The following is a 27,185-nucleotide window of genomic DNA, read 5'->3' as shown; positions in this document are numbered from 1 at the left end:
GGAATGGATGGTTTGGGCTGCTCGACTGTCCCTTTGTCCCATGGAGTAGTGAATGCTCTCCAGTGTGCTTTGATGAGTAGGAAATTGGTCATGCTATGAACTCTATGAGAATTATACATCTGTAATTGAGAAAGGCAAGATAAAGAGGCGGCCTTTTGTATTCAGGCTGCATGGCATGTGGTGGTAAGAACCAGGATTTAGAGCAGAATGCCTGAATTTGAATTCCAGCATCTGCCCCTCTCTTGGGGCTCCATGTAACTTGGGCATGTGGCTTAAACCTCTCGGGCCTCTCACTGGCGTGGACACTGAAGGCAGACACCCACTAGGGCAAGTCACTTAACTGTCTGGACGTCTGTATCCACACTCGAGTATGGTAACGGCCTCCCATTGCTCATTGGAAGTACGTATTGGTAAATGTTACCCTTTTCCTACATTTCCTACTCTGTAAAATGGGAATAAGAAAACCTAATTCATAAGGTTAGCAAAACTTGGTGAACTGTGAAGACTTGTCTATGTTACCATTATTTTTGTTTTATTCCTCTCACAAAATGTTTGTTAGTTTTGCACCTTGTTTGTTAGTTTGTTAGTTTGTATTTCATTTATAACTACATGGACCTCATGGACCTTGTTTGTTAGTTTGTTAGTTTGTATTTCATTCATAACTACATCACTGTTGTCTGTAAGAGAAAGACACTTAAAATTTCCCCTCATTTTCACACTTAACAATACTCCTTTCATTTCATTAGTGTTTAGATATCCCAAAGGTGTTAATTTATATTTTTTCAAAATTTTATTGGGGAATATTGGGAAACAGTGTGTTTCTGCAGGGCCCATCAGCTCCAAATTGTTGTCCTTCAATCTAGTTGTGGAGGGCTAGTTGTGGAGGGTGCAGTTCAGTTCCAAGTCCAGTTGCCATTTTCAATTTTCAGTTGCAGGGGGGCGTAACCCGCCATCCCCTGGATGGGAATTGAACTGGCAACCTTGTTGTTGAGAGCTTGTGCACTGACCAACTGAGCCATCTGGCTGCCCCTCTGGAAGCTCAGCGGCAGCCCGTTGTCTTTAGTGGAGTTATGGAGGGCACAGTTCACTGGCCCATGTGGGAATCGAACCCGCAACCCTGTCAGTCAGAGCTCCCGCTCTAACCAACTGAGCCACCTAAAGGTGTTATTTTTAAAAGCAGTGTAAGTATAGTGGGTTTTGGAAGAGGTCCTACTTCTGAAATCCCGGCTCTTCCACCTAGCCGGTGACCATGGGCAAGTTATTTGCTCCAAGCCTCCTTTCCCTCCTCTGGAAAGGGGGATAATACTGCCAACTTGTCTGCATTCTTGGGAATGATACATATGTCAAGGATTTAGCCTGTGGTGAAGACTAAGTAAATGTTAGCCATGTCCTGGTATTAAAAAAAATAAAGGCCAGGAATAAAAATTAATTCTTAAGAATAAGGTAATTAATTCATTAACTATTAAACTATTTTTAAAACCCCATACACAGTGAAAGGGTTGTAGTTCAGGTAAATGTCTTTGGAGGCCCTGTGGAGTAATGACTACATCTCCAAATTGTTTTCCTTTGTAATATAGTGATACCTCAATTAAAGAATCCTGTAAGAACAGCTTAGTCAGAAATATTTAAAAAAAGACACCCTTCCTTAAAAGGATCCCACACAAACTCACTGCACAACTCCTGATATTTATAGATTGTAGCCTCCCCATGACAACCGAACACAGCTTTTCTATAGCCCTGGGGGTGAAATTGTGATCTGTCTTCAGGTGCCTTATTCCTTGTGTTTTGCCTTCCTCCCCCTGCCTCCAAGGAGTACAAACAGTTCCTACATTTACCAGTGGATAGCACTTTCCAAAGAGCGAGGTTCTACATGGTTGTCTCCTTGAATCCCTACATCCCTTCAGGGGGGTGGTATTGGTCTCTTTCCTGTTTTTATTCCCTTTTTGCCAGTGAGGAAGCTGAGGTTATCTCTGACAAGCATCTGACCACCCTGTAAGGGCACTGCTTGCTTGTTAGATGCTGGGGGTGTCTGTAAGGAGGTCAGTGTCTAGGGAGAGACTGGCTCAGAAATAGGCAATTGCAGTGTAGAGTGCTGTGGCCCAGAGGGCAGGTCAGGCTGCCGTCGCAGAATTTGTTTTTTTTTAAGATTTTATTGGGGAAGGGGAACAGGACTTTATTGGGGAACAGCGTGTAGTTCCAGGAATTTTTTTCCAAGTCAAGTTGTTGTCCTTTCAATCTTAGCTGTGGAGGATGCCGTTCAGCTTCAAGTTGTTGTCCTTTCAGTCTTAGTTGTGGAGGGTGCAGCTCAGCTCCAGGTCTAGTTGCCATTACTAGTTGCAGGGGCCACAGCCCACCATCCCCTACAGGAGTCGTACTGGCAACCTTGTGGTTGAGAGGATGGGCTCCAACCAACTGAGCCATCCGGGAGCTGCAGCTCAGCTCAAGGTGCCATGTTCAATCTTAGTTGCAGGGGGCGCTGCCCACCATCCCTTGCGGGACTTGAGGAGTGAAACCGACAGCCTTGTGGTTGAGAGCCCACTGGCCCATGCCATGGGAGAGTATTGAAATGAGCCCCTGTCCCAGTAAGCCCTGGTTGGGCCCAATCCTGAAGGACAGGCAGAGGAAGCAGCTTGTTTGAGCAAAGATCTGGAGGTTGGAACTGCAAGGAGTCTGGGTGTGTGGGCTGTAAGAGCAGTAATAAGCTTGAGAACTTACTGTGTGCCAGGCTCTGTGCTACCGAAGTTTTTATCTTCACAACACCTGTGTGAAGGTATTAAGTAGGTACTGGTACTATCTCTCTTACAGATGAGCCTGAGGCTCCCAGAGGAAATGACTTGTGCAAGGTTATCTGGGAAATGATGGAGCTGGGGCCCCAAACCAGGCAGGCTCACTCCAGAGTTCTGGTCATAACCATGGTGCGCCACTGTCCCTCTGCTAAGCCTGCCTGCTTCCCTCCTTTTAAGCTCCCATCGAGTTTGGTCTGGTCATAATGGCTAACTCACGAAAGCCTTGCTGCTCCACTGAGTAGTTTGAACTCTGCTCTGTAGGGAAACTACTGAACTGTTTGTTTGTTTTTTTTTAATTGAGATACCGTTGACATATAGCCTGAACTGTTTTAAACAGAGGCGTCTTATAATCAGGTTTGTGTTTTAGAAATACCACGGAAGTAGCAGTGAGGAAGATTAGCCACAGTACTAGTTGCCCCGAGTCAGACCACCTGGCTTTAATTCCTTGCCCCAATAGTTGCTAGCTTTGTCATTTGGGCAGCTTACTTTCTGAACCTGTTTTCCCATCTGTAAAATAGGAATAATAATAAGCTTCATTACGAACCTATGAAGTAGACCTTAGATGATGTATTAATGTATATAAAGTAACATTTTGCCACGTTTAATGTGCACTTTTTTGCCCAAATTTGTCAGGGAAAAACAAGGATGCACATTATACATGGGTAGTACTAATTCCTAGCTAAAGAAATGTTTTTAATTCTTTTATTTATGCTTATGAGTTAAAGTGTAACTCTAGAAATCAATAACGATATCTGTATGCAAAATACCCTGGAAAACGATAATCAGTTTTGTTAACCTTACCAGGAACTTGCGACGAGGAAGAGTTCTTGGCCTTCTATGATGTGTAAATATCATAAATTTGTTATCGGTACATAATATTTCTTGTACCTTGTATCTGTTCTTGTATTTTGTAATTATTTGTTACATTAAATGTCTTGTACCATAATATGTTAAAAAATGAATGCTAAAATTCCTTTATAATATATAGTACAAAAAACAAGTACCTAAATGTAAACAAATAAAAATTTGAATTGAAAAATTAAAATGAAAGATTTTTCCCCCCTGAAAGTTTGGGCCAAAAATGTGGGTGCATGCGCATTATACACGGCAAAATACGGTGCTTAGTGTAGTGTCTGTCATAAAATAGACAGTCAGAAGATGTCAGCTTAAAAGACAGTATCGATTTGGATCTGGGGAGGCTTTGAGCTCCATGAGAGCTGTTGCAGTGACGGGATGAGAACTGATGGAGAGCCTTGACTGGGCAACTACTCAGCAATGGGAGAAGTAGGTGTTACAAAATGGTGACTGAGAGTGGGAAGCAAGAGCGATGCCCATGTTTCTAGCTTGGCACATTGGCCAGTCTTTGGGCCTTAGACTGTGATGGGGAGAAAATGAGAAGGAACTTGTGAGAGTGGGATGATTAGCTCAGTGAGGTTGAGTAATGTGCCAAAGGTCATTCAGCACATGCATTCTGGAGCCACGTCTGGGCACTGCCTCTGGGAAGATCCACTGACTTAACCAGCTCATTCTCAGTACTTTGCAGTGAGTAAACTCAACCTGTGTTTGCTGTCTGTCTGAATTTTAATTGTGGGAGGAAAAGCTAGGGTCTTGGAGAAAGCATTTCAAGTATCTGGGAAGAGGGCAAAGGAATTTTTTGGGCCTATTTCTTTCCTCCCTTCCTCCCTCTCTGACTCTCCGCTTCTCTGACTCTCCGCTTCAAGTAAAAAAGGTTAATTCAACTCTTTTAGTGTGACCTAGGAAAGGGCCTGAAGGAATGGAAATGGTCTTTGCTTTAGACCCAGTCTTCCTTCTGTGTCCTTGAAACTTGAGGACAGTGGTGGAGAGGCCCTTCCGTCTACTTGACTCAACTTGTCACTTCCTTAGGACTAAAGTTGTTCACTTTATGTTCTTTAGTATATTGGATACTATTTGTTGGTATTTCATAATAACATTGACTGTAATCCTTTGTATCTGATGTCCTTTTTGTTTGTACTACTGTTACACAACCATTTTATCACCAATACTGAGTATTTAGTGCTTATTGTGCTAAGCACTTGACATCAATTAACTCATTGCTCACAATAAACCGAGGAGGTAGGAGTTATTAATCTCATTTTATAGATGGGCAAACAGAGGGAGGCTCAGTGATTCTTCTCATCTTCATTCAGCCTCCCAGGATTGGCCAGAATTGAGTCTAAAACCTGTCTGCTCCCATCCCTACGCACTCCCTGGCCTTTCTCCAAGACAACTTTGGCAGAGGCCCTTGAAAGCTTCCTCCTGTGAGACCTATGTGTCACTGGACCTATGCATATTGTTTATGCTTTTCTGGGACAGCAGGGAGAGTCTCCACCTCCTAGGCTCAGGGCCCCGGTCCGGAAGGGAGCTCATTCCCACCTGAGGCCCCTGGCCTCTAGGACTTTGCCTCTGCCTAGATAGAATTTTCCTCCCCTAGATCTTCACATGAGTGTCTCCTTGTCATTTAGATCTCTGCTCAGACTTCAGCTCCTAGCCCATTCTAACTGCCTTATCTAAAAGGGTCCTCCCATGTCACTAGTTCACATTATTTTGTTGGGTTTTTACCCATAGTACTTAGCCTGCCAGAAACTCTCTTCTTTGTCTATGTGTTTATCTTGTTTTTGCCCGCCTTCTGCACTAGAGAACAGTGGGGAACAGTGGGGTTGGGGTTGTCTCGTCTTTAGTATCTATCTCCAGCACTTAGCCGTCACTCAGTAACTATTGAATGGAGGAGGCCTAAAGATTTAAGCAGGTCTTTCACTTGCAGTGTCCCTCAATTGAAAGGGGGTTGCTGAATGCAGTCCTGGTGGTAAGTACTATTAAGTTGTCCCAAAGCCTGCTGCTCTGTAGTTTCTGGTGATTGACAGTCTTTCCTTGAGTGTGACAGAGTCTTATTTCCCCCAACCCTGACTCAGAGCTGACTAGTTGAAACGTCTTGTTCCATACCCATCTATCACTTTAATTCTGGCTTACTTTAAGCTCTCAATACCTTTTCTCAGAGCACAATGGGGTCGCTGAGGGCAGGACTTGCAGTTACCATGGCTATAGTACTCTTTTTACCTCTTTCAAAAAGAAAACCCAGAGTCCTTATCAGTATGTATATCATTAACTGTAAATGTATTACGAATTCAGAAAATTCTCCTGCCATTTTTTGAATACCTTCTTTTCTAGACAAATACGAGCTTTGCAGATCTTTTCTCAAGTAATCCTTATAATAAGCACCCAAGCTAGGGGCCATTCATCCTCATTTGATAAGTTAGGAAAGAGAACTCAAAGATGTAGTTGGTAAACAAACGTAGTGGTTAAGAATCGGAAGCCGTGCAGCCCTAGATTCAAATCCTGGCTCAGCCTCTTATGATATGGGTGTCTTAGGGTGTCCCTAATTTTTCTTTGTTCCTCTGTTTTCTCATCTATACAATGAGGGTTAGTAATAGCACTTAACCTCTGTGGTTATGGTAAGGATTACATGACAGCATGTGTAGAGTTAGCTATTATAATCATAAATTTTTTATGTAGGTCTTGTTATTCTGCATAAGGGTATTTTATATCTGCTTTTTTTTTTTTAATGAGGTTACTTCACACCCTCATCATTTTAGTAGCTTGGTAGCTTTCTTAATTTCGTTTATCAGGCATTTGTTGAACAGTCATTCGTTTCCCTAATAGAGCTTATAGTGTAGTCCCACTATATTAGGTTTTGCTTACATATTTTCTTGTTCTTAAAACATATGAACTATATCTAGTTTCCCCAGAATTGTATGTAAAGAGCCATTGCTTTTTCCTCGTTTTCACAAATGATTTATTTTTATCCTGAGCTGTATTTTGCAGATTGAAATTACTGAGACCAAGTGCATAGGCAGTTTTACAGCTTGTTCCTTGCTTCCAGATTGAGGTATAAAAAGATGGTTATAGTCAGGGCCCCAGGCAGTGGTTCAAGTGTTCTAGTTTCCTCACCCCTGGATCAGTCTTAGGTTGTGTCCTTTCTGAAAAATTAAATATTTCTATTGTTATATAATGGTGGAGTAATTCTGACACAACATTTGAAAAGCACTTGGTTGATTAATCTTGTATTCAAATTATGTTTATATCTGAAGGCACGAATATAAGCATAGAAACGACTTTGGTAGGGGAAAGAGGAAGGGCCTTTGAGAAGTGGTTTGTCTGCCTCTGGGAAAATCCTGTTACCTGTGTTAAGACGGACGTCTCCTGTCTTGGAGGACCTTGAAAGCTGCTAACCCCTTGTACCCTGGTTTCCTTCTGCACCTCAGTTCCCTGTCTTTACCATGGGGACATCACATTTAGTCCTAATCGTGGCGGTTGTGAAGATCCTGTACAATACTGTAGTATAAGATTATTTAATATGTGATTTTTTATTGAGATATAATTGATATATAACATTGTGTAAGTTTAAGATTTACAATGCGATGATTTGATACACTTGTATACTGGAAAATGATCGTCACCACGGTGTTAGCTAACACCTCCATCACGTCACGTAATTACCATTTCTTTTTTGTAATAAGAACATTTAAGATCTACCCTCTTAGCAACTTTCAAGAGTATAATACAGTGTTATTAGCAATAATCACATGCTGTACATTAAGTCCCTAGAACTTATTCATCTCATAAATGAAAGTTTGCACCCTTTTTGTTTTTCATTTCCTTCATCCCCCAAATCCTGGAAAACATCATTCCATTCTCTGTTTGAATGAGTTTGGCATTTTTAGATTCCACATGGGATGTAAAACACTATTTGTCTTTCTCTGATTTATATCCCTGGGCATAATGCCCTCAGGGTCCATCCATGTTGTCACAAATGGCAGGATTTCCTTCTTATGCCTGAATAATATTCCATAGTGTGTCTTCTTTATCCATATATCCATAGACAAACACTTAGGTTGTTTCGGTATCTTGGCTATTATGAATAATTCTGCAGTTACGACCAAACAGAAAGAGTGCATCCACCCAGCACTTGCAGAGCCTAACACTAATCACTGGTAACTGCAGTGAAGAAATTGGGGTTACTTTATTTGCAAAGCGGTAAGCAAGGAGAAGGGGAAAGCTATGGCTCAAAAACCCAAACTCCCCGATCCAGGGTGTGATGTATGTTTTTAAGGGCTTGGGGCAATAGGTATGTGGAAGCACTGGTGGAACAGTTTTTAATTGGAGGACTTTGGAGCTTGCCCATTTATGGTAAGGGGCTTCGGCACCCATCTTCCTGGACAGTGGACCCTGTACCTCTGAAAGGGTTCCAGTGTTCAAGTTCTGTTTATGTCCTTGTCCTTTGGTTTTGGGGAGTGGGGGGGCAAGACTTTGGTTCTTTGGTGCAGGTGGAGATCAAAGTTCTCTACACATGCTTCAGCTGCATGACTTACAGTTTTAGTCTATTGTCTCTGAAAAGCAACTCGGTATCTTTTTAAACAGGATAAGACCATTTTGAGTTGGTTCTGCGGGTTACAAATCTCCCCTTTTTGTTGTTCATTCCTCAGTCTTGAGGGAACTAGGGCAACAGGTCTAGGTTCAATTAAGAAGGATGATGAGCTTCAAGATGGAGTCAGGTTTGTCTGCCCATTGTGCCCCTCTTATCGGGCTCTTACAATCTCATGCACCCGCCTCTGCTGTGATGGTCCCTGAGCCTTAGAGGGGACATTATGGGTGTTCAATTTATAATCAGAGACCATAGCAACAGTAGTTGAGAGTAGCAGGAGATGATACGTGTACCCTGCTGTGACCCACGTAAGCAAGGTACCAGGCTGGTATCCCAAGAGGCATTTATTGGCTTCCAAAGTCAATCTTAATTCTTTAAAACTTTCTGGTCATATCCAAGTCTGCATCTCTCTCTCAAACATGACAACACAGACAAAGCCTTGATAATAAAACCAGTTTCCAATTATGTCTAGTAGACATCTTCCAAGCCAAGAACCCAATTTCTCTCACTGGAAAATGAAAGCTCCATAGGTCAGCCACGTCTGGTCAGCAGCAAGCATTGCAAGTCTGTCCCTGGAGCAATTAATCCAGGCAGCTGCTTGGACAGAATCTGGGGAGACCGTCCCAGCCAGGGGTTGTTGAACCACAGGCAGAAAGCCCACTCAGGGCTAAGTCCCATCTAAGTCACCATTTTTGTTAGCCAAAAGAGAGAGTTTGTCCAACCAGCACTAGCAGAGCCTAACAGACTAAACACTAAGATTTACATATTTAAATAATGTTTTTTAAAAATATAAAGAAGTAATCAAAAATTAAAATCTTACCAAGTAGATGATCCCTGGAAGTATATTCTTAAGGTTAGAAAATTGTAACAATACAGAAAGGTAAAAAATGAAAAGTCAAATTTTCGTGCTCTGTTCCTCTCATTTAAAGGAACTTAGACAGTTTCTTAGTTTCTTCCATGGAATCACTTTATGTATGTGCTGTAATGGATCTGTCTATGTTTATGTGTTTTTACATTGAAGGCATATATACGCCTCTACACATACCAGGCCTTTTGTTAGTTGTCATTATATCTGGCAGATGGCTTCATATCATCTATAGATTGCCGTTATTCCACTTAATAGCTGTACAACATTCTATTGTATGGATGAACCATAATTCATTTAATTAGGCCTCTTTTTAATTTTTGACTTTTATTTTTTTTAAGTGTGTTTTCCCAGACCCATCAGCTCCAACTCAAGTAGTTGCTTCAATTTAGTTGTGGAGGGGGCCTCTTTTGATGGAGAGTATAGCCGCAGAAATCACAAAGTTATATTGCTCATTCTTATAGGTATTTTGGCAGACTCTGGGGGATGTATCTGTAGGATAAGTTAATGGCAGTGGGACTGCTGGGTTGCAGGTATGTGCAGTTTTGTGGGTTGTGCCAAGTTGCCTCTAGAAAAGCAATTTATTCTTCTATCAACAGCAGACTCTTTTCTCCTCATCCCTGTAAACGTTGGGTAGCCTACCTTTCTGAGTTTTGCCTATCTGAGAAGGGAAAAACTGTTATTTCGATTTTCATTTTCTTTAATTTAGGGTGAGGTTATATGGGTATAATACCACATGCTTATTAGACCTTTGCCTTATTCCCTTCCTTTCCTCCGGTGATCTGCAGTTCTTACATTTTGCCCATTTTTAAGTGAGTTGACTTTTTTGTTCTTGGTTTATATGTACTCTTTGTTAATAAAGGAAGTTAGCTTTTTGTCATATGTGTTGCAGTTATTTTCTCCTAGTTTGTCATTTGTGAAAGTGCCTTTCAAACTGTATTACACAGTGTACAGTTAAGGCTTTCATTATCATTGATACAGGGGCATTGACTGTGAATATTGTATTTAAGGAAATAAGCGAGGCTCTCTGTCTGCTGTGTAGCAGTGGGGTCCCATTGTAGGGAGATTTGAATGTAAAGGAGTAATTTGAAGTCCTGCCAAGGCCTTTAATGGAATCCTGTATAAACACAGATTGCATCAGATTTGTTTCTCTTAGTTTCTCTTGGTGTCCTTATTGAACATACTTCCTTTTCCTTCTTATTCTGCAAGCTGGAGATTTTTAGAAGAAAAGCTAAGGCCCTGAAGAATGGATAAGTTAAAAGCTACAGAATCTTAGCCCTCTTGTGTCTTGAGAAAAATTTGTGTTTAAAATTAAATGTGAGAAGTAAAAATGTACTTCTTATGTAATCTTTTTTTTTTTTTTTTAAATTCCCGCTTCTGTTTTGAACTCTTTTTTTGTTAGCAGGTGTTGTCAGATTGGGACTTTCAGATGACTTCCCGGGTACTCCTCCACGTGCCCTTTGCTGGAGCTTGTGCATCTCTGTATTTATGTTTGTCTTGCTGAGTGGACTGTAGCGGGGATGAGCTGGATTTCTTATTCCTAATTTCCAGCACAATGCCTTACTGGTAGTACCAACTAATGGTTTCTGAATGAATTAATGTGAAATTGAAAAACAAACTCTGCCTTTCCAGAGAAATGGAGGGAAGACTGGGAATGGGACATGGTAACCAGATTAGTCCTTAGTCGTGTTCCGTGTAATAGAATGAAACTTCAAATAAGTGGATCAGAGTTAAAATGAAACAGGTTTTAGTTCATGATGAGGAAAACCTTCTGACAACTCAGCCTCAAGAGGAATTGGTTGTCTTGAGCCATTGGGAATAATTTGCTCATCTTCATTCATTTGCTGCCTTGCTCCCACACGCCTATATTTTAATGGAAGGTGTCCTGAAGTACTCTGGGGGAAGTTGTGTGGTGAAAGTGTTAATTCAGATATCCAGCAGACCTGGGCTTTTGTTCTGGGGCCTGCCACTGAGCACCTGAACCTTAGCCAAATTACTTTAAGTTTAATTTCCTCATTTGTGATAATAGAATTATTAATGGCTACTATGTAACAATATAGTCCTTACTTTGTACTGGCCCTGTGCTCTTTAAATGGATCGTCTCATTTAATCCTCTCACATCCACTACCTACAGCTAGGTACTGCTATTGTCACCATCCCCCTTTCACCAGCAGCTCAGTGAGTGTTCAGTGCCACTCCCTTTCTTCTTGTTTGGCACCGCCTTTTCATATAATCTGGGAGGCCAGACTATTAATCTGAATATTACTTGATACGCATGAGGTCAGAGATACAAAGATAACCTGATGTGGTATTTCAGGCAAGCCAAAATGAAGGCTTTTCTCTTGATTGGATTTACTTGCACCAGATTTGGTATTTTATTTTCCTGGAGAGTGTTAGGTAAGGCCAGTCAAACCTCTGACTCCCTTCCCCCGGGGTCCACATGAAACACTCCTGCTTAACTTAGCTTCTCAGTTTATTAGGTTTCAGCTTCTTTAATTTACAACTGGCAACCATTCCTGCCTTAGTTTGATTTGCTTTGTGTGTGTTTCCCAATGTCAGTCCTTCGGAATGGGGTGTCTAATAGCTAGCTAGCTCATCCTTCACATTACATGTTATTTTTCTTGCAGAAAATTTCTGCTGTGAAAAAAAACCGTGTAAATTTAGGAAAGTGTCTGAGAGGCAAAGAACAATCACCTACAATGTGTTTTATTTTGTTCCATTAAAAAAAAAAGTATGAAAAAAAAAAAGTATGAGTTTTAATGTGAGCTCAAAGTGGTGTAATTTTGCATCCTGCCTGTTCATGTAATACACTTACTGCAAGCAGATTCCTCCTGAGATGTGATGGACCCACTTCTGTGACTTTTTTCCACATTCATCCATTGTAAGATTGTGCTCCTGATCTGAGGTAGATGTTGTCCTGGCAGTGCTCTGGCATTGCTTGGGTATTGTAGGCTGTTGAGGGCCAAAGTTTACTGGCAAAGAATTTAGGGGTAGCTCACTGTGTGGAGGTGGCCTGCTCCAGTGCTTCGAGAGCTTGTGTGGCTCCATTTCCATCAAAACCACCACTAGCACCTAAAGATAGATTTTACTTATATATAAAATGACCACCAGTCTCGGTACCCAAAGGCTCCATAAAGAATTACTTAGGAAAATGTAGATTGTCAGAATGTACTCAAGAAGAAGTAGAAAATATACATTTAGATCAAAGAAAGTATAGATAGATCTTTTTTGTCCAGGCTTCCAAAGGTAGGGCCAGGAATTATTAGTGTCTCTGCTTTTGTTAGCTTCCTTTGTAGCACTTAACATTCACAGCAGGTACAGCTTGCAGTTATTTCATTTATCTGTTTACTGGCTACATTTTGTCTTTCCCCCATGGACTGGAGGCGCCATGAGGGCAGGAACTCTCTCTCTTTTGGCCTTGACTATTTTCCTAAATAGTCTCTCTGCAGATATATTTTGACTGCGTCAGCAAGTGATTAAATTTTAACGCTGAGAGCAATTGTTTTCTTGGAGTTCTGAGGGGTGCCCCTTATAGGTGAGTCCTTTCTCCTCCCAGGTCCAGAGACTGCAGGGTGCTGCATAATAGAGGAGGACCCAGTGGAGGGTACACACCTGTGTTAGGATGCGGGCAGGCGCGAGAGCCCAGGCAGGGTTTCGTGCAGCTTTGTGTTTTGAATAATGCCTGTTTGTCTTTTACGTGTAGAGAGTGATGCTACACTCTGGGCAGACTTTGCCTAAGTTTCATAAATATTTAATTGGCTTTTGCAGGAGAATAAAGGCAGCTCCGTTGATGACTGAAAATGACAAAGCATCCACCTAACAGACGAGGAATCAGCTTTGAAGTGGGAGCCCAGTTGGAAGCCCGGGACCGATTAAAAAACTGGTACTTTTACGTTTTTCTTAATTAAATCCCTTCAGTAAAGGAGTTTTGCCAGCACTGGTAAAGAGGTGTAGTCTGGGCTTTTCTGTAGTGTTTTCCTGCTCCCTGACTCTTGGAAGGTGGAGGGAGAGAGACTTAAAAGTCTTGAGCTGTGGGAATGTCCTTTCTCTTTGGTGCAGGGGTCCCTGTGTCAAGGGGACCGTTCTGTGACCCCTTGTTCATGCTTGTTTCCCCTTTCTGCCTCTTCATCTGAAGAAGTTATAAGAAAAAGAAGCATGAGTGGCTGCAGGGAAGGGAAGAGTTAATAGTGGCAGGTCTCGTGCTCTTGGCTGCCTGTCTGGAAGAAGAGAGGAGAGAGATCAGGATGGAAGAATGAAGAAAAGAGGTTAGATCAGAACAGCTCCAGTGTTGTGGACAACCCCTCCAGTTTTCGGGGTGTGTTGTATGGTTGAAAGTTAGTTGTCATACTGTAGGAGTGATTAGATTCAGAAGCTAAGCGGTTATGGTCTTTGTCATTGACTTGTGACCTCATTGGTCATTAGCCACTTTGAGCATCAGCTTTATCTATAAACGTGGGTAATAGTAATACGACCTCAGAGATTTTTTTCCCGTGAGAATCAAATTATAGAATATGTGGGGTTCAAATATATGGTGATGGAAGGAGAACTGACTCTGGGTGGTGAACACACAATGGGATTTATAGATGATGTAATACAGAATTGTACATCTGAAATCTATGTAATTTCACTAACAGTTGTGACCCCAATAAATTAAAAAAAAAGAATAAAATACAAAGTTAATTATCAAACAAAAAAAGAGTATGTGGGGAAAGGCCTATAAACTGTAAAGTGATGGTAGTTGTTGAGGACGTTCTAGAATTTGATTATTTGTTAATGCTTAAGGTGAAACTCAAAGCTTTCTGAGTTTTCATAAGGAAGACAGTAGCTGTTTTGGAGTTATCTCAAAATATACAGGCTGCCCAGTGCTTGGGATGTAAAGAGAAGACAAGGGAAGAGAAGCAGGGAAGTAGCTGGGGTAGAATATATCTCTGCTGCCTTTTGGGGCTGGGAGATTTAATCCAAGAATTAGAGACACTTGGAACACCCAGTTGTTTTTAGGCTGTTTGTATTATCTATAATTATTTCTTTTTTTTTTGTTTTCCCTCAGTTTTTTTTTTAAAGCAGCTTTCATAAAAGGAAAATTCTTTTTAAATTAAAAAATCTTAAAATATAGAAAAAGTAAAAAGAGCTAATCATAAAATAATCTGTGTACTTACTGCTCAGAATTAATAAGTATTAACACTTGTTTTATTTACATTTTAAAAAATAAAGGACATAAAACATTTCTGATGTAGTGGAAGTACCTTATATACCCTTCCCTATTCAATTCCCCTCCTGCACTCCATAGAGGCAACCGGCATCCTGAAGTTGGTTGTATCCTTTCTGTCTGTGTTTTTACATTTTTACTGTGTACAGTAGTACCTCAGTTTTTGAACGTCTCCGTTGACGAACATTTCAGTTTACGAATGGCGTAAACCCAGAAGTAAAATGCTTCAGTTTTCAAACATGCCTCGGAAGTTGAACATGTCACGTGGCTTCTGCTGAGTGCAAGATCCTGAGGCCTAGCTGTGGGCTATTTTCCAATGTTTCAGCACTCGAACGGTCTTCCGGAACAGATTACGTTCGAAAACCGAGGTACCACTGTATATGTCTCAGTAAATAATAGAATCATTCTGGGTGTTTCAAAAAAATTCATATAAGTGGTATCATATTGTTTGTTTCTTTTCTGTATCATGTTTTTATGATTTACCCATTTTGATATTGATATACGATATTCATCCTAACTTCTAACTTATAGAGTCCACTGTATGAATATACCGTATTTTGTTTATCCTGTCTCCTACTGATGGACATTTAGATTCCAGTTTTTCACTAATACACAGTGCTACTGTGAACATCTCTGTAAATGTCTCTGTGCACCTGGGCCGAGAATGTTTCTTGGGCAATGGCTTTCAAATGGTTTTGACTACAGTCTGTATAGTAAGAAATATATTTTAAGTACAGTGTGGTATCTGCTCATGTATACATATAAATTTAAATGAAGCAAAAATTTTATGGAACAGTCCTTAACCTTATTACATGCATTATACTCTGGTGTTTTTCTTCTATGTTGTGTGCATATCTCCTTAACGTACACACAAAAATGCTTGTCAAGAGGCAAGCATTTGATTTTTATATATATATATATATAAATTTCATATAATTTGATTTTTATAATCTACTGATGGGTCATGAATTGCAGTTTTTAATAAGCCCTACCCCAGTGAAATTGTTGTGTAGTACACAACACATTTTCAGTTTTACTGGAAACTGCCAAGTTGATCTCCAAATTGCTTCTGAATTACACTCCCGTCAGTGGTACACAGAACTTCCTGTTTTTCTACATCCTTATCAACATTGCCTTTGACAGATTTTCAGGTTTTGCCAAACTTTATTGTTGGTTGTGAACCTCACAGTGTAGTTTCGGACAAGGATTGTCAATGGATACTGTAATAAAATCATTATCTAAGTGGTGTGGGGGAACAGGATATTGACAAGTACCAAAGTATCACCACAAATTATTTAATACTTTCACAGGGTAAAGTATACCTTTAAAATGGTGAGAGATGATGGGCTTTACCTTACCCAAGTAAAGGAACAGTGAGGCGAACTAGCTTTATGTGTTCCCTGATATGATGCGTTATGAAACACAGCATTACCATTGAAGCATTCTGTAAAAAATATATTTAATCTGAAGTGTAGACCTAACTTTCAGTTTATAGAAAATATAAGAGAATACAAGAAACAAGTTAAACTCACCATTAGAAAATAATGTGATCATCCCGGAACGTGGAATGTTCTATAAAACAACTTTTCAGTACTCTTAAAAAAAAAATTTTAAAAATGCCGTGATGGGGGAAAGAGTGGGGAGGGGAGGATTATTGTGGAATTAAAGGAACTAAGGAGACATGAAAATGTGATGTGGAAACCTTTGATTGAATCTCAATTTTGGAAAAAGACATTCTTGGGAAAGAAAAATCTTAATATCGTCTGGATATTAGATATTATGGAATTATTGCTAATTAGGATTGATTATATTACAATAAGTATGTAAAGTGGAAGAATAGTGATTTTCTGCCTCTGTCGTTCTATGTTTTATTAGCTGACGTTCTTCTGCAAGAAGAGCTTTCTCCCCTCCCTTTTTTTTCCTTTTTAAGGATCACTAAGAACTCAGATTATTCAGTGTGGTGTTGTAGTCAGTTACATTCATTATTCTATTTGATGCTAAAATTATTCCAAATTTGGCCAGTGAGAGGTCCTTTAAACTAGCTCCTTTGTTCTTGTGACACACTCCTATTAGTCCATGAGCATTTTCTTGTTTTCTGGCACTACGAGAAGCCCCAGATTTATCCTACACATGTCTTGTTCCAGACCCTGGAGCCCACCATTTCTCCAAGGAGACCTGGTTCCTTTTAGTTGCAAATGGTATATAGAAATTAAGCTCTGGGCACTGGGTGTGTTTATTGCTTCTAGAATGTCTTCTCTTTTAGGCCTTTTCAGTGGCTGGAGCTAGAGAATAAATTATTTGAAAACTGTGAGTTCATTTTGATATTTCCAGTGTAAATTCAACGTTTTGTAATTTATTTTTATTTTTGCCTTTCTCTTATATTGAAAATCTTTGTTCCTAATCACACTAATATATTAACTGTTTATCTCATTCTACATTGTACACAAAATAATTTCAAAGTTACAATACCACTATTACCACTAATGAATCTACTGAGCGAAGTTTAAGATTTTCTTGACTTTTAAAAAAAAATATGTCTAAGGATAAATTATATTTAACTTATAAGTTTATATATTTAATTTGTTATAAATTAAATAGGATTTCAAATTAAATAATGTGAGTTCCTTTTTAATACTCTTACAGTATAATTTTATCTCTGCATTTTAGGTTATTTTCTAATATACATACAGTAAAATGCCCCCCTTTTTTGGTGTACATACCTATGAATTTTAACACATACATAGATTCTTGTAAGCATCACCATTAACAGGACACACAATACTTGAAAGAATTCTGTCATGCTACACCTTTGCCAGTCTAAGAATTACTTGATTATTTTGTATACTTGTTTATCTGTCTTCCCCACTAAAATGAAAGATCAGCGAGGGCTAGTGTGTTAGATTGGATTCTCCAAGAAGCAGTGCAATTCATTTGTGTTAGATTGCATTCTCCAAGAAGCAATGCAATTGATTTATTTGTTAACCGCCTGTAGGGGGAAATGGGGAGTGAGGCGAAGAGGCTGGGAGAGCTGTCAGATAGCTTTGCAAGTCTGACCCCTGTGGAGGAGAGAAAAGGAAGGTAGGAAGTATGGGACTGCAGTGCAGTTCTCTGAAAGTTTTGGCGAAGGAGATGGAGAATCCTCAAGTCAAAGTTGTCAGAAGAGTCTTGTCTTCTAAAAGAGTTTTATCTTAGTATCCTACTTACTCAGTCATTGGCTGGGCCAAGTGTGGAGGTGGCACAGAGACAGTGATTGGTTTAGAGCTGCTTCAGCTTTGGTCAGTTACTAGCCCCCCCCTTGATAAGGATGCCATAGGTGTGTTTTCAAGACAGCCACAGGTAGCCTGTTTTGTTCACTGATATACTCCAGTGCCTCAAAATTGCATGTGGCATATAATAGGTACTCAATAAAATATTTGTGGATCAAGTTCCAAATGATTGTAGGAAAACATTTCCTAGGTTGTTTTGATTACTTACACCTTAAGCATGAGAGATTTTTTTTTAATATTGCAGAATTTGATAGCAATTATGTAAAGAATTGATTCTCTCAGGCTCTCCATATGCAGTTTCTCCATTAAATCTTCTAAACCAGCTATCAGGTTGTTTACTATTTTTTAAAAAATTTATTTAAAAAGAATCCCCCTTTTCTCTCCCCCAGTTCAAGCCATTGTTTTCTCAGTCTAGGTGTGTAGGACACAGCTCCCTGGCCCATGCTGGTATTATGAGCCTTGTGCCTCCTCCCCCACCCCAGGCAGTCGGTCGACGACTGGTCGGCCGCTCATGGCAGTTCTCTTGGCTGCCGGCCTCTCACGATGGCTGCCGGCCATTCACACTTGTTGCCTGCCACTCACGCTGGCCACCGGCCACTCATCCCGCAGCAGCGCACTGCAGCTCACACCAACCTCGGGCTGCTCACGGTAGCCCAGCTCCAGGGAGAGCTGTTGTTCACAATCTTTGTTGTAGAGGGTGCAGTCCACTGGCCCATGTGGGAGTCGAACCGGCGACCTCGACTTTAGTAGCATGCTGCTCCAACTGCCTGAGCCACTGTGCCGGTTCTATTTACTGTTTCAATTTTATAAAGGAGGGAAGAAACCGAGGCTCACAGAAGTGAAAGTTCTTTGTTCCAAACTTTATAACTGGTGAGTGGTAGAGCTGGGGTTTTGCACCCCTGTTGACTTGACTCCAAAGGCTTCTGTGCCTCCCAAGTGATTGCTTTCCCTGGTGATATTTTTCTAGGTGCTCTTCCATATTTTCTTGATTTGCTGCTAGTTGCTATAACAAACGCACACAAAAAACACAAAAAACATGAAAATGAAGGGTTATTTTTCAAAACCCATGTGACAAGTGTATGGAGACACAAATGTGACCCAGAGTGGGTGAGTGGGATTCATGTTTATAATAGGTCTATATCTTTTATTTGTCTGTATTGCTTATACAGAAACCTTGCTTCTGTGTACTGCAGTAACAGGATACAGAACACCTAATATTATACTTCTGTTAAACTAACAATAGCAATGACCGCTAACATTTATCAGAGATTTACTATGTGTCAGGGTGATGCTAATTGCTTTAGTTGCTTTTCTTGGGCGATCTCATTTAACCCCCCATAGCAAGCCCATTTGGACCTGAAGCTCAGAGGTATAATGACTTGCCCAAGGCACAAATTAATAACTGATGAATCTAAGACTTACTCAGTTTTGTTTGACAACATTGTTCTGTGTACCTTACCAGAATTTTATTTGTAAGTCATCCAAACCAGCTTTTCTTAAATTAATAGGGTCCCAAAGAAATCATGAAATTAGGGTTTTAATTTTTTTAGAAGAGAGAAGTTTGTAAAACACAGATTTGGATTTTCCATGGCAGTTTATCTCACCAAACAGACCATGGCATAGTGATAAGAATCCATGTTCTAATTTTGGATCTACCACTTTGGGCTGAACTTTCCACATATCCTTTTCCTACTCCATAGACAGGAATCCTGCCTGCCGTCTTTACCTTCAGGGTTGTGTAGGTGAACTGACGAACATGTGAGAGGCTGCAGCTTCCTGGTAATGAACCTTGGTGGATAGAATGGAAGCCGCTTGTTCTGCCGTCCTTGCCTTCCTCCTGTCATCTGTCAGGAGCGCACCATCTGCCCTGAACAGTAGGCCTGGCTCTCCCTGTTCCTGTTCTGAACACAGTGATAAAAGCTCCTTCTGTCTCTTGTTTTCCTGACTCTTTGGCACGTTTTCACTACTTTGTTTCCATTTAAGTTGATCATGGTCTCCTTCCATCTCTTTTACGAAAGATTTTAAAATCTGAGTTTCATAATGTCCTTAGCTCTCTTTTCTATTTCTTTTTTATTAGGATTATTTTACACTGATTAGGTCTGAGTTCCTGCTTTATACCTCTTCACTTCTTGTACCATCTTTTCTTTTTCAGTAATCTTTAATTTCTGAGCTTTCCATATACATGTATTGAGCTGAGTGTTTGCGGTGATCAGGCATTATGATAGGAAAGAAGAAAAATCACATCGGTCCCTTAAGAAATTCAGAGGCCAATGTAGTACTGGCTTTTAGCATTGCCAGCCACGGATTGTTAGTCATTTATTCTGATGCTTATGTCTTTGCTAGTAGCTCACATTTATTGAGTGATTGACTCTGTGCCAGGCACAAGTGTAAAGGCTTTACATGTTATACCCCATATAATCCTCACAACACTGTGAGCTTGCCATTCCCATTTTATACATTAGGAAACAGAGGCACAGAATAATTCAGTAAGTTGCCCAAAATTGCACAAATAGTAAGTGTTGGGTTTGGGATTTGAATCCAGGTAGTCTGGCTTCTGAGCCTGACAAGATATGGCTTTGAATCCCATGCTATGTTCTGTACCTAGGAAGGAGAGTGAAGTCCTTGAAATTAATTACATCTTGAGGTGATATTTACATATGTACAAACCCCTGGAGGAGTACAATAAATTTCATGTGTGGGAATTTCAGAAAGCTTCACAAAGATGACTTGACGTCAAGTCTTTCATTCATTGCTAGGTGCTGGAGATAGAGTAGTGATTAGGACATAGTCCCCGCTCTTTAGGAGCTGACGTTCCAGTGGAGGTAGATAGCCCGTAAAGTATTTTTTTGCAAGTATTATATATGGGATTTAAGGTGATGAGACTGGATGAGCTCATCTAGGGCTGAACTATCCAAAAAACCATATCGGAGAGCAGAGATATAGAAAGTTTCAGCTGAGAAGGTTGTATTGGACAGTGCTGATCTAGGGAGTCAGTGCAGATAAAAGGAGGACTGCGCCCTAGAGCCTTTCACTGTTTAGACATCAGCAGATGAGAAGGAACCAGAAAAAGAGACTGGGAAAGAGTGACCATTGAGGCAGGAGGAAATCCATGAGGAAGGTGTCCAAAGGCCAAGTGGAAAAAGTGTTTCAAGGAGCAGCAAGTAATCACCTCAGTCTTGTGATGCTGGTGGGTCAAGTAAGATGAGGATCGAGTGGCTGTTAATTTGGTCACATCAAGGTTATCGATGACCTTGACAAGAGTTGTTTTAATGAAGCAGTGGGCTCAAAACCCTGATTAGCGTAAGTTTAAGGAAAAAGTGGGAGAGGAGAGACTGTAGTGTAGTACACAGGTGGAAGGATTGGCCATTGATAGGACCAGGTAGTTCATTTATTCTAAGGGGAAGAGGGAGGCTGGGTATCGGTAGAAATGAAGGTTGACTGGTAGAGTTGGTGATAGGTGAGTGTGTTACTGTATTTTTAAATTGAGGTCTAATTTACATACAGTAAAATTCATTCTTTTCAGTGTATAGTTCTTTGAGGCTTGTCAAACTCATACAGTCATGCACACATTACCACAATAAAAATGTAGAACACTTTTATCACCCACCAGATTTCTTTGTGTGCCTTTGTATCAGCCCCACCTGCCACCTCCAGCCCTTTGCACCCACTAATCTGTCCTCTGTCCATAGAGTTTTACTTTTTCTAGAATGTTACATAAATGGAATTATACAGTATGTATTTAAGTTGGGCTTCTTATACTTGTCATAATTCATTTGAGTTTCATCCATATTTTTGCATGAATCAGTAGTTTCTTCCCTTTATTGCTGAGTAGAATTCCATTGTATGGATGTACCAGTTTATGCATTTACCTGTTCAAAAATATGAATTGTTTCCAGTTTGTGGTAAATATGAACAAACATTTCCATCAGGTTTTCATTTCTCTTGGGTCATGTATTAAATGTATGTTTAACTTGAGAAACTCCCAAACTGTTTTCCAGTGTGACTGTTACATTTTGCATTTCCACCAGCAACGTCTGAGTCCCCATTGCTCTGTATCTTTGCCAGCACTTGGTGGGATTCTTCTCTTTCCCTCCTTTTGATTGTGTTTTTTTTTTAATTGAGATATAATTTACATACCATAAAGTCATTATTTTAAAGCATTCAAATCAATGGGTTTTAGTATATTCACAGTACAACCATCACTACTAATTCCAGAACATTTTCATCACCCCAAAAGGAAACCCCATAGTATTAGCAGTCACTTCGCCTTCCTCCTCAGCCCTAGGCAACCACTAATATACATTTTTTTTTTAAATTAAAATTTAGTGTGACAACGATCAACAAAACTACATAGATTTCAAGTGTACAATTCTATACATAATATATCATCTATACATTGCATTATGTATTTACCACCCAGAGTCAGTTCTCCTTCTATCACCACATATTTGACCCCTTTACCCTTTTCTACCAATCCTCTTCCCCCCTTACCCTCTGGTAACCACTAACCTGTTCTCTGCTTCCAGGAGTTTTTGTCTCTGTTTGTCTTGTTAATTTGTTGCTTTCAGTTTTACATCCCACATATGAGTGAAGTCTTGTGGTTCTCCGACTTTTTCTGTCTGACTTATTTTGCTTAGCATAGCAGTGTTTCATCTTATGGCATAATAGTATTCCATTGTGTATATGTACCAATCTTTATCCAATCATCTGTCGAAGTACACTTTGGTGTTTCCATGTCTTGGGCACCGTAACTAAAGCTTCAGTGAACGTCAGAGTACATATATCTTTACTGATAAATGTTTTCAGACTTCTTGGGTAGATACCCAGGAAATGGATTGCTGGGTCATATGGTAATTCTATTCTAAATTTTTTGAGGAACCTCCACACTGCCTTCCATAATGGCTGCACCAGAATGCATTCCCACCAACAGTGTATGAGGGTTCCTTTTTTCTCCACAGCCTCTCCAACACTTGTTATTATTTGTCTTGTTGATGACAGCCATTCTGACTGGGGTGAGGTGATATCTCATTGTGGTTTTTATTTGCATTTCCCTAATAGCTAATGAAGTTGAGTGTTTTTTCCTGTATCTGTTGGCCTTTTGTATGTCTTCTTGGGAGAAGTTTCTATTCACGTCCTCTGCCCATTTTTTAATTGGATTGTTTGTCTTTTTGTTGTTGAGTTGTATGAGTTCTTTATATATTTTGGATATTAGCCCCTTATGAGAGGTTTTGTGTGCAAATAATATTCTCCCATTTGGTTGGTTGCCTCTTTGTTTTGTTGATGGTTACTAATATATTTTCTGTCTCTTTAGATTTGCCTGTTCTGGATATTTCATAGAAACTGAATCATGCAATACATGTTCCTTTATGGTTAGCTACTTCACTTAACATGATATTTTCAAGATTCATTTGTGTTGTAGCATATATATCAGCATTTTTTATAGATAAATAATATTCCATTACATATGTATGCCATATTTTATAATATTTGTTCATCAGTTGATGAGTATTTATTTGTATTCTTTTCACTTTTTGGTTCTTATGAATAATGCTGCTATGAACATTTGTGTTCGAGTTTGTGTGTGGGCATATGTTTTCATATCTCTTGGGTGTATCTACGTAAGAGTGGAATTGTTGGGTCCTGTGGTAATTAACTTGTTTAACCTTTTGAGGAACTGTCAGACTGTTTTCCACTGTAGCTGTACCATTTTACATTCCCACCAGCAATGGGAATTCTTTTTTGATTGATTTTATTTTTTCAAGTGACTGATGATCAGGAGGAAGGCTTGTGTTGAGGGAAGAAGATAAGGTATGAAATATTTAAGAGAGTGAAGAGGGATTGGACAAGAGAAATGTGGTAGGATTGCTGGTGCTATCAAGTGACGTTAAGGTCTACAGGAGGTTGGTGGTCATGGAGTTTTTGTCAATAAGCTTTTGATTTTAGAATAGTTTCAGATTTACAGAAAAATTCCTAAGATGATACAGAGAGTTCTCATATATGACACACCCAGTATCCCCTACTAAGATTAAATATTATTAGCAAGATAGAAATGTTACAATTAATGAACCATTAATGGTATATTATTATTAACTAAAATCCATACTTTATTCATATTTCCTTAGTTTTCCCCTGATGTCCTTTTTTTGTTCCAGGATTCCATCCAGGATGCAGCATTATGTTTAGTAGTCATGTCTCCTTAGGCTTTTGGCTGTGTCTGTTTCTAGAGTTCTTTTGTTTTTGATGATTTTTTATTTATATCAGTATAGACTCAGAAATTTATTTTAGATTTTGGGTTATAATCCAATACTGCTTTATTTGTTTTGTTGCTCCTGTTGTTTCATTGGGAGCTCTTTCAGTGGTCTCTTGTGTCCTTTTGACATACTCCCATCATTGTGTGTGTTTAACACTTCCTTATTTCTGGCACTACAAAATATTCTAGGCTCATGTATAATTCCTGCCCCAGTCCTAGAAACAATGATTTCTCCAAGGAGCTCTGGTTCCTTATTTTAAAAATTTTAAAATTATAGTTAACGTACAATATTATATTAATTTCAGGTGTACAACATAGTGAGTAGACATTTATATATCTCATGAAGTGATCGCCATGACTAGTCTAATAACTATCTGTCACCACACATAGTTAGTACATTATTATTGACTATATTCCCTATGCTGTACATTACATACCCGTTACTTATTCTGTAACTGGCAGTTTGTATTTCTTTGTTCCCTTCACCTTTTTCATCCATCCCCCCCCCCCCACTCCTTCTGGTTCCTTTTATTGGACATAATGTTAAACACTGAGATCTGGGTCCTAGATGTGCTCCTTCCTACTGAGGGATCGTTGCTTCTAGGCTCTGGATTATTATTATTATTATTTTTTGAGTAAAAGATAATCTCTGTATTGTTTTTTTCTCATTGCAATAGTAATATGTACTTGTTTTTTTGTTTTTGTTTTTGTTTTCCTTTAAATAAAACAGTCAGGTGTCACAGAACTCAACAAGCCAGAACCTTTAGAGCCCCCTTGGAGCCTCCTTGCCTGATCTCTTCCACCCCATCATCTGGTCCATCAGCTAATCCTTTCAGATCCACCTGCAGAATCTATCTTGACTCCAACACTGGCTGTCACCTCTATCCTACCTCCCTGGCCCAAGTCCCCATCATGGATCTCTGGACCCTGGCAATAGCCACCTAACTGGTCTCCTGTATCCTTCTGGACTGTGCCTCTTCCTCAGGCTCTTTTACACTCAGGATCCACTGGTAGGCCTTGGATTTTTTTCCAAAACTTTTTGATATTAATTTTCATGGCAATTTACAGTTGTAAGGCATTGAATTAAGAGAGCAAAGATGCTACTCTTTAAAATTCCTTTTTTGGAAACCTTTTATTAAGGTATAATTTATATCAGAGTGCACAGATCTTAAGTGTGTAGCTTGATGAACTTTTATACATGTTTACACATGTGTAACCACCACCAAAATCAAGATATTGACATTTTGGGCACCTCAGAAGACCATTTTTCCCATACCCAGTCACACAACTCCTTCCACCCCCAAGGGAACCACTATTTGTGGTCTGCATTTAAAGTGAGTCCTGTCAGCATGTTGAATGTATTCACCAGCTATAATCAGCTGCCTGGATGCAGGAGTGGAGAATGTCTACAATTTGATTTACCTAGGGCTGATGTTTCCCTAAACAGGAATGATGGAGGGAGAGAGGGACCAGGGAGTTGGGGGTCTATGCAAGGAAATAAGATTAAAGTATAAGATGTCCAGGATGAAGTGAGGGTGAGAAAGCAGGCAGAAGGAACAATCAATGTAAGCAAAAGTATTCAGGGCTCGAAAAACATAGTGTGTTCTTAGAAATCCACAGAGGCGACAGATCAGGAATGGGGGGAAATTGGGCTAAAGAGGGGATTTTTAAGTCAGGAGAGAGACACTGTCTCGTTCCTCTTAGGAAAAGAAAAGAGGTGTTTATTCAGTAACCAAATATTTACAGAGTGTTTCTATATCAGTCCCTTTAGTGGTACTGAAAGAGGCACAGGGGTCATCTGACGTTCTGACAGTTGTTGCTGGTGAGAAATGACCAGGATAAGAGAGGAGAGATGAACGCAAGATTTCCTAAGTTAGAAGTGTTGGATGTTGATTAATGGAAGTGGTGAAGAGGTAGGGAAAGAATTAAGGCATCCAAAACAGCGCAGTTTTTATGTAGCTTAATAGTCGTCAGCCCTTTGTTTTTCACTAAAGACAACTTCCATCGCCAGCCCCTCTAGAGCAAAGGCTGGGGATGGCTTAGAATGTTACTTTTGTGCATAGGCATCTTTGGCTTCTGGTGTTTGTCCTGAGCCAGGAATAGAGGCACACTCTGATTCTTTTTTTTTTCCTTTCTTAAAAAGTTTTTCTAATTATAAAAGTTACAGCTATTGCCCATAGAAAACTTGAAAAATACAGGAATATATAAATAAAGATCACATGGTCTTACAGAGATAACAACTGTACCATTTTAGAATATTTCTTTCAAAATATGCACACGCCACACTCTGATTCTTGAAGTAAATGAGTGCTGTATGTTTACAGAAAGGCTGTTTATTTTTTTTATTTATTTATTTATTTTTTTTGAGAGCCCAGGGGCCCATGTGGGAATCGAACCCGCAGCCTTCGGAGTTAGGAGCACGGAGCTCTAACCGCCTGCGCCACCGGGCCGGCCCCCAGAAAGGCTGTTTATATAGGGAAGAATCTGGAGGCAGCCTGAATGCCCAACACCTTGGGGAAAGTTAAGGCAAATTCTGGGTTAGTCACCGGGTAGACTATTAGATGGTTGAGACACCTCTGTGGACCTGCATCATGACAAAGATATTTACACACGAAGTCACATTAAGAGCAGTAGGCTTTTTCCTGGATTTAGAGTCAGGTTTGGATACTGATCTAGGTTACACCTCTTCCTCGTCACTCTATTTGGGCCTCCATTTCCACAAATGTAAAATGGGTGCAGTGATAATAACAACTTAAGTCCTCATGGGATTGTGGTAAATATCTAGTGAGATACCCTATGTAAAGGCAGTTTATAACCCCTAGAGTAAGCCTATACACATTAGTTATTAATAGCCATGTGACTGAAAGGTTGGAGTGGAAATCAGAGGGGATTTGTTATCCTTTCTGGTTCCTTTTTTTTTTTATTCCATGTAACATTTCTTCAGTTTGTGTTTCTGGGGTGTGTGTGGGGACCAAACAAATTGCTGCCAAGCACTGCCTAGCTGCTCTCATTTAAGCCCATGCACAGTGTGCAATGTCGGGCAGCGTAATTTTACTCAGAAGCAGCCAAGACTCTGAGCAGCAAGCCTTCGTGGGACTTGAGGTCATGTACTGTGGACAAGCCAACATTGTATCCTTGCATTAGACCTGTACTGTTCTCTGTCTTTCTGGACATAAATGTGGAGTTACTCCCTCTAGTTTGGTGTGGGCTTTACTCTCCCACAGTCCTCTCCTTTCCTTGGTGGAGCCCGAGGGTGGGGTGGCTTACCTGGTATCTTAGAGCAGTGTTTCCCCAACTTAAAACCATGAGGACTGGAGGATCCCACTTTTAGTAGCATGGGAGCAAGATGCTACAATTTAGTTATTTATTGCT

General features: G+C 40.0%; 1 protein-coding gene across 2 annotated transcripts in view; it reads left to right on the top strand.

Moving 5' to 3' along the window:
* Positions 1-27,185, top strand: part of PHF20 (PHD finger protein 20) — a 117,670-nt gene that overhangs the window by 7,918 nt on the left and 82,567 nt on the right. For both annotated transcript variants that reach the window (XM_081034645.1, XM_081034644.1), the window contains exon 2: positions 12,860-12,974. In XM_081034645.1, coding sequence (XP_080890771.1) covers positions 12,892-12,974 — 83 coding nt within the window. In that variant the 5' untranslated portion in view covers positions 12,860-12,891. The remainder of the gene's footprint in view (positions 1-12,859; positions 12,975-27,185) is intronic.

The sequence above is a fragment of the Rhinolophus hipposideros genome (assembly GCF_964194185.1).
Source record: "Rhinolophus hipposideros genome assembly, chromosome: 22".
In the NCBI taxonomy this organism is placed as follows: domain Eukaryota; kingdom Metazoa; phylum Chordata; class Mammalia; order Chiroptera; family Rhinolophidae; genus Rhinolophus; species Rhinolophus hipposideros.
Note: the sequence above shows the minus strand (reverse complement) of the source record. Positions and strands in the feature narration are given on the sequence as shown.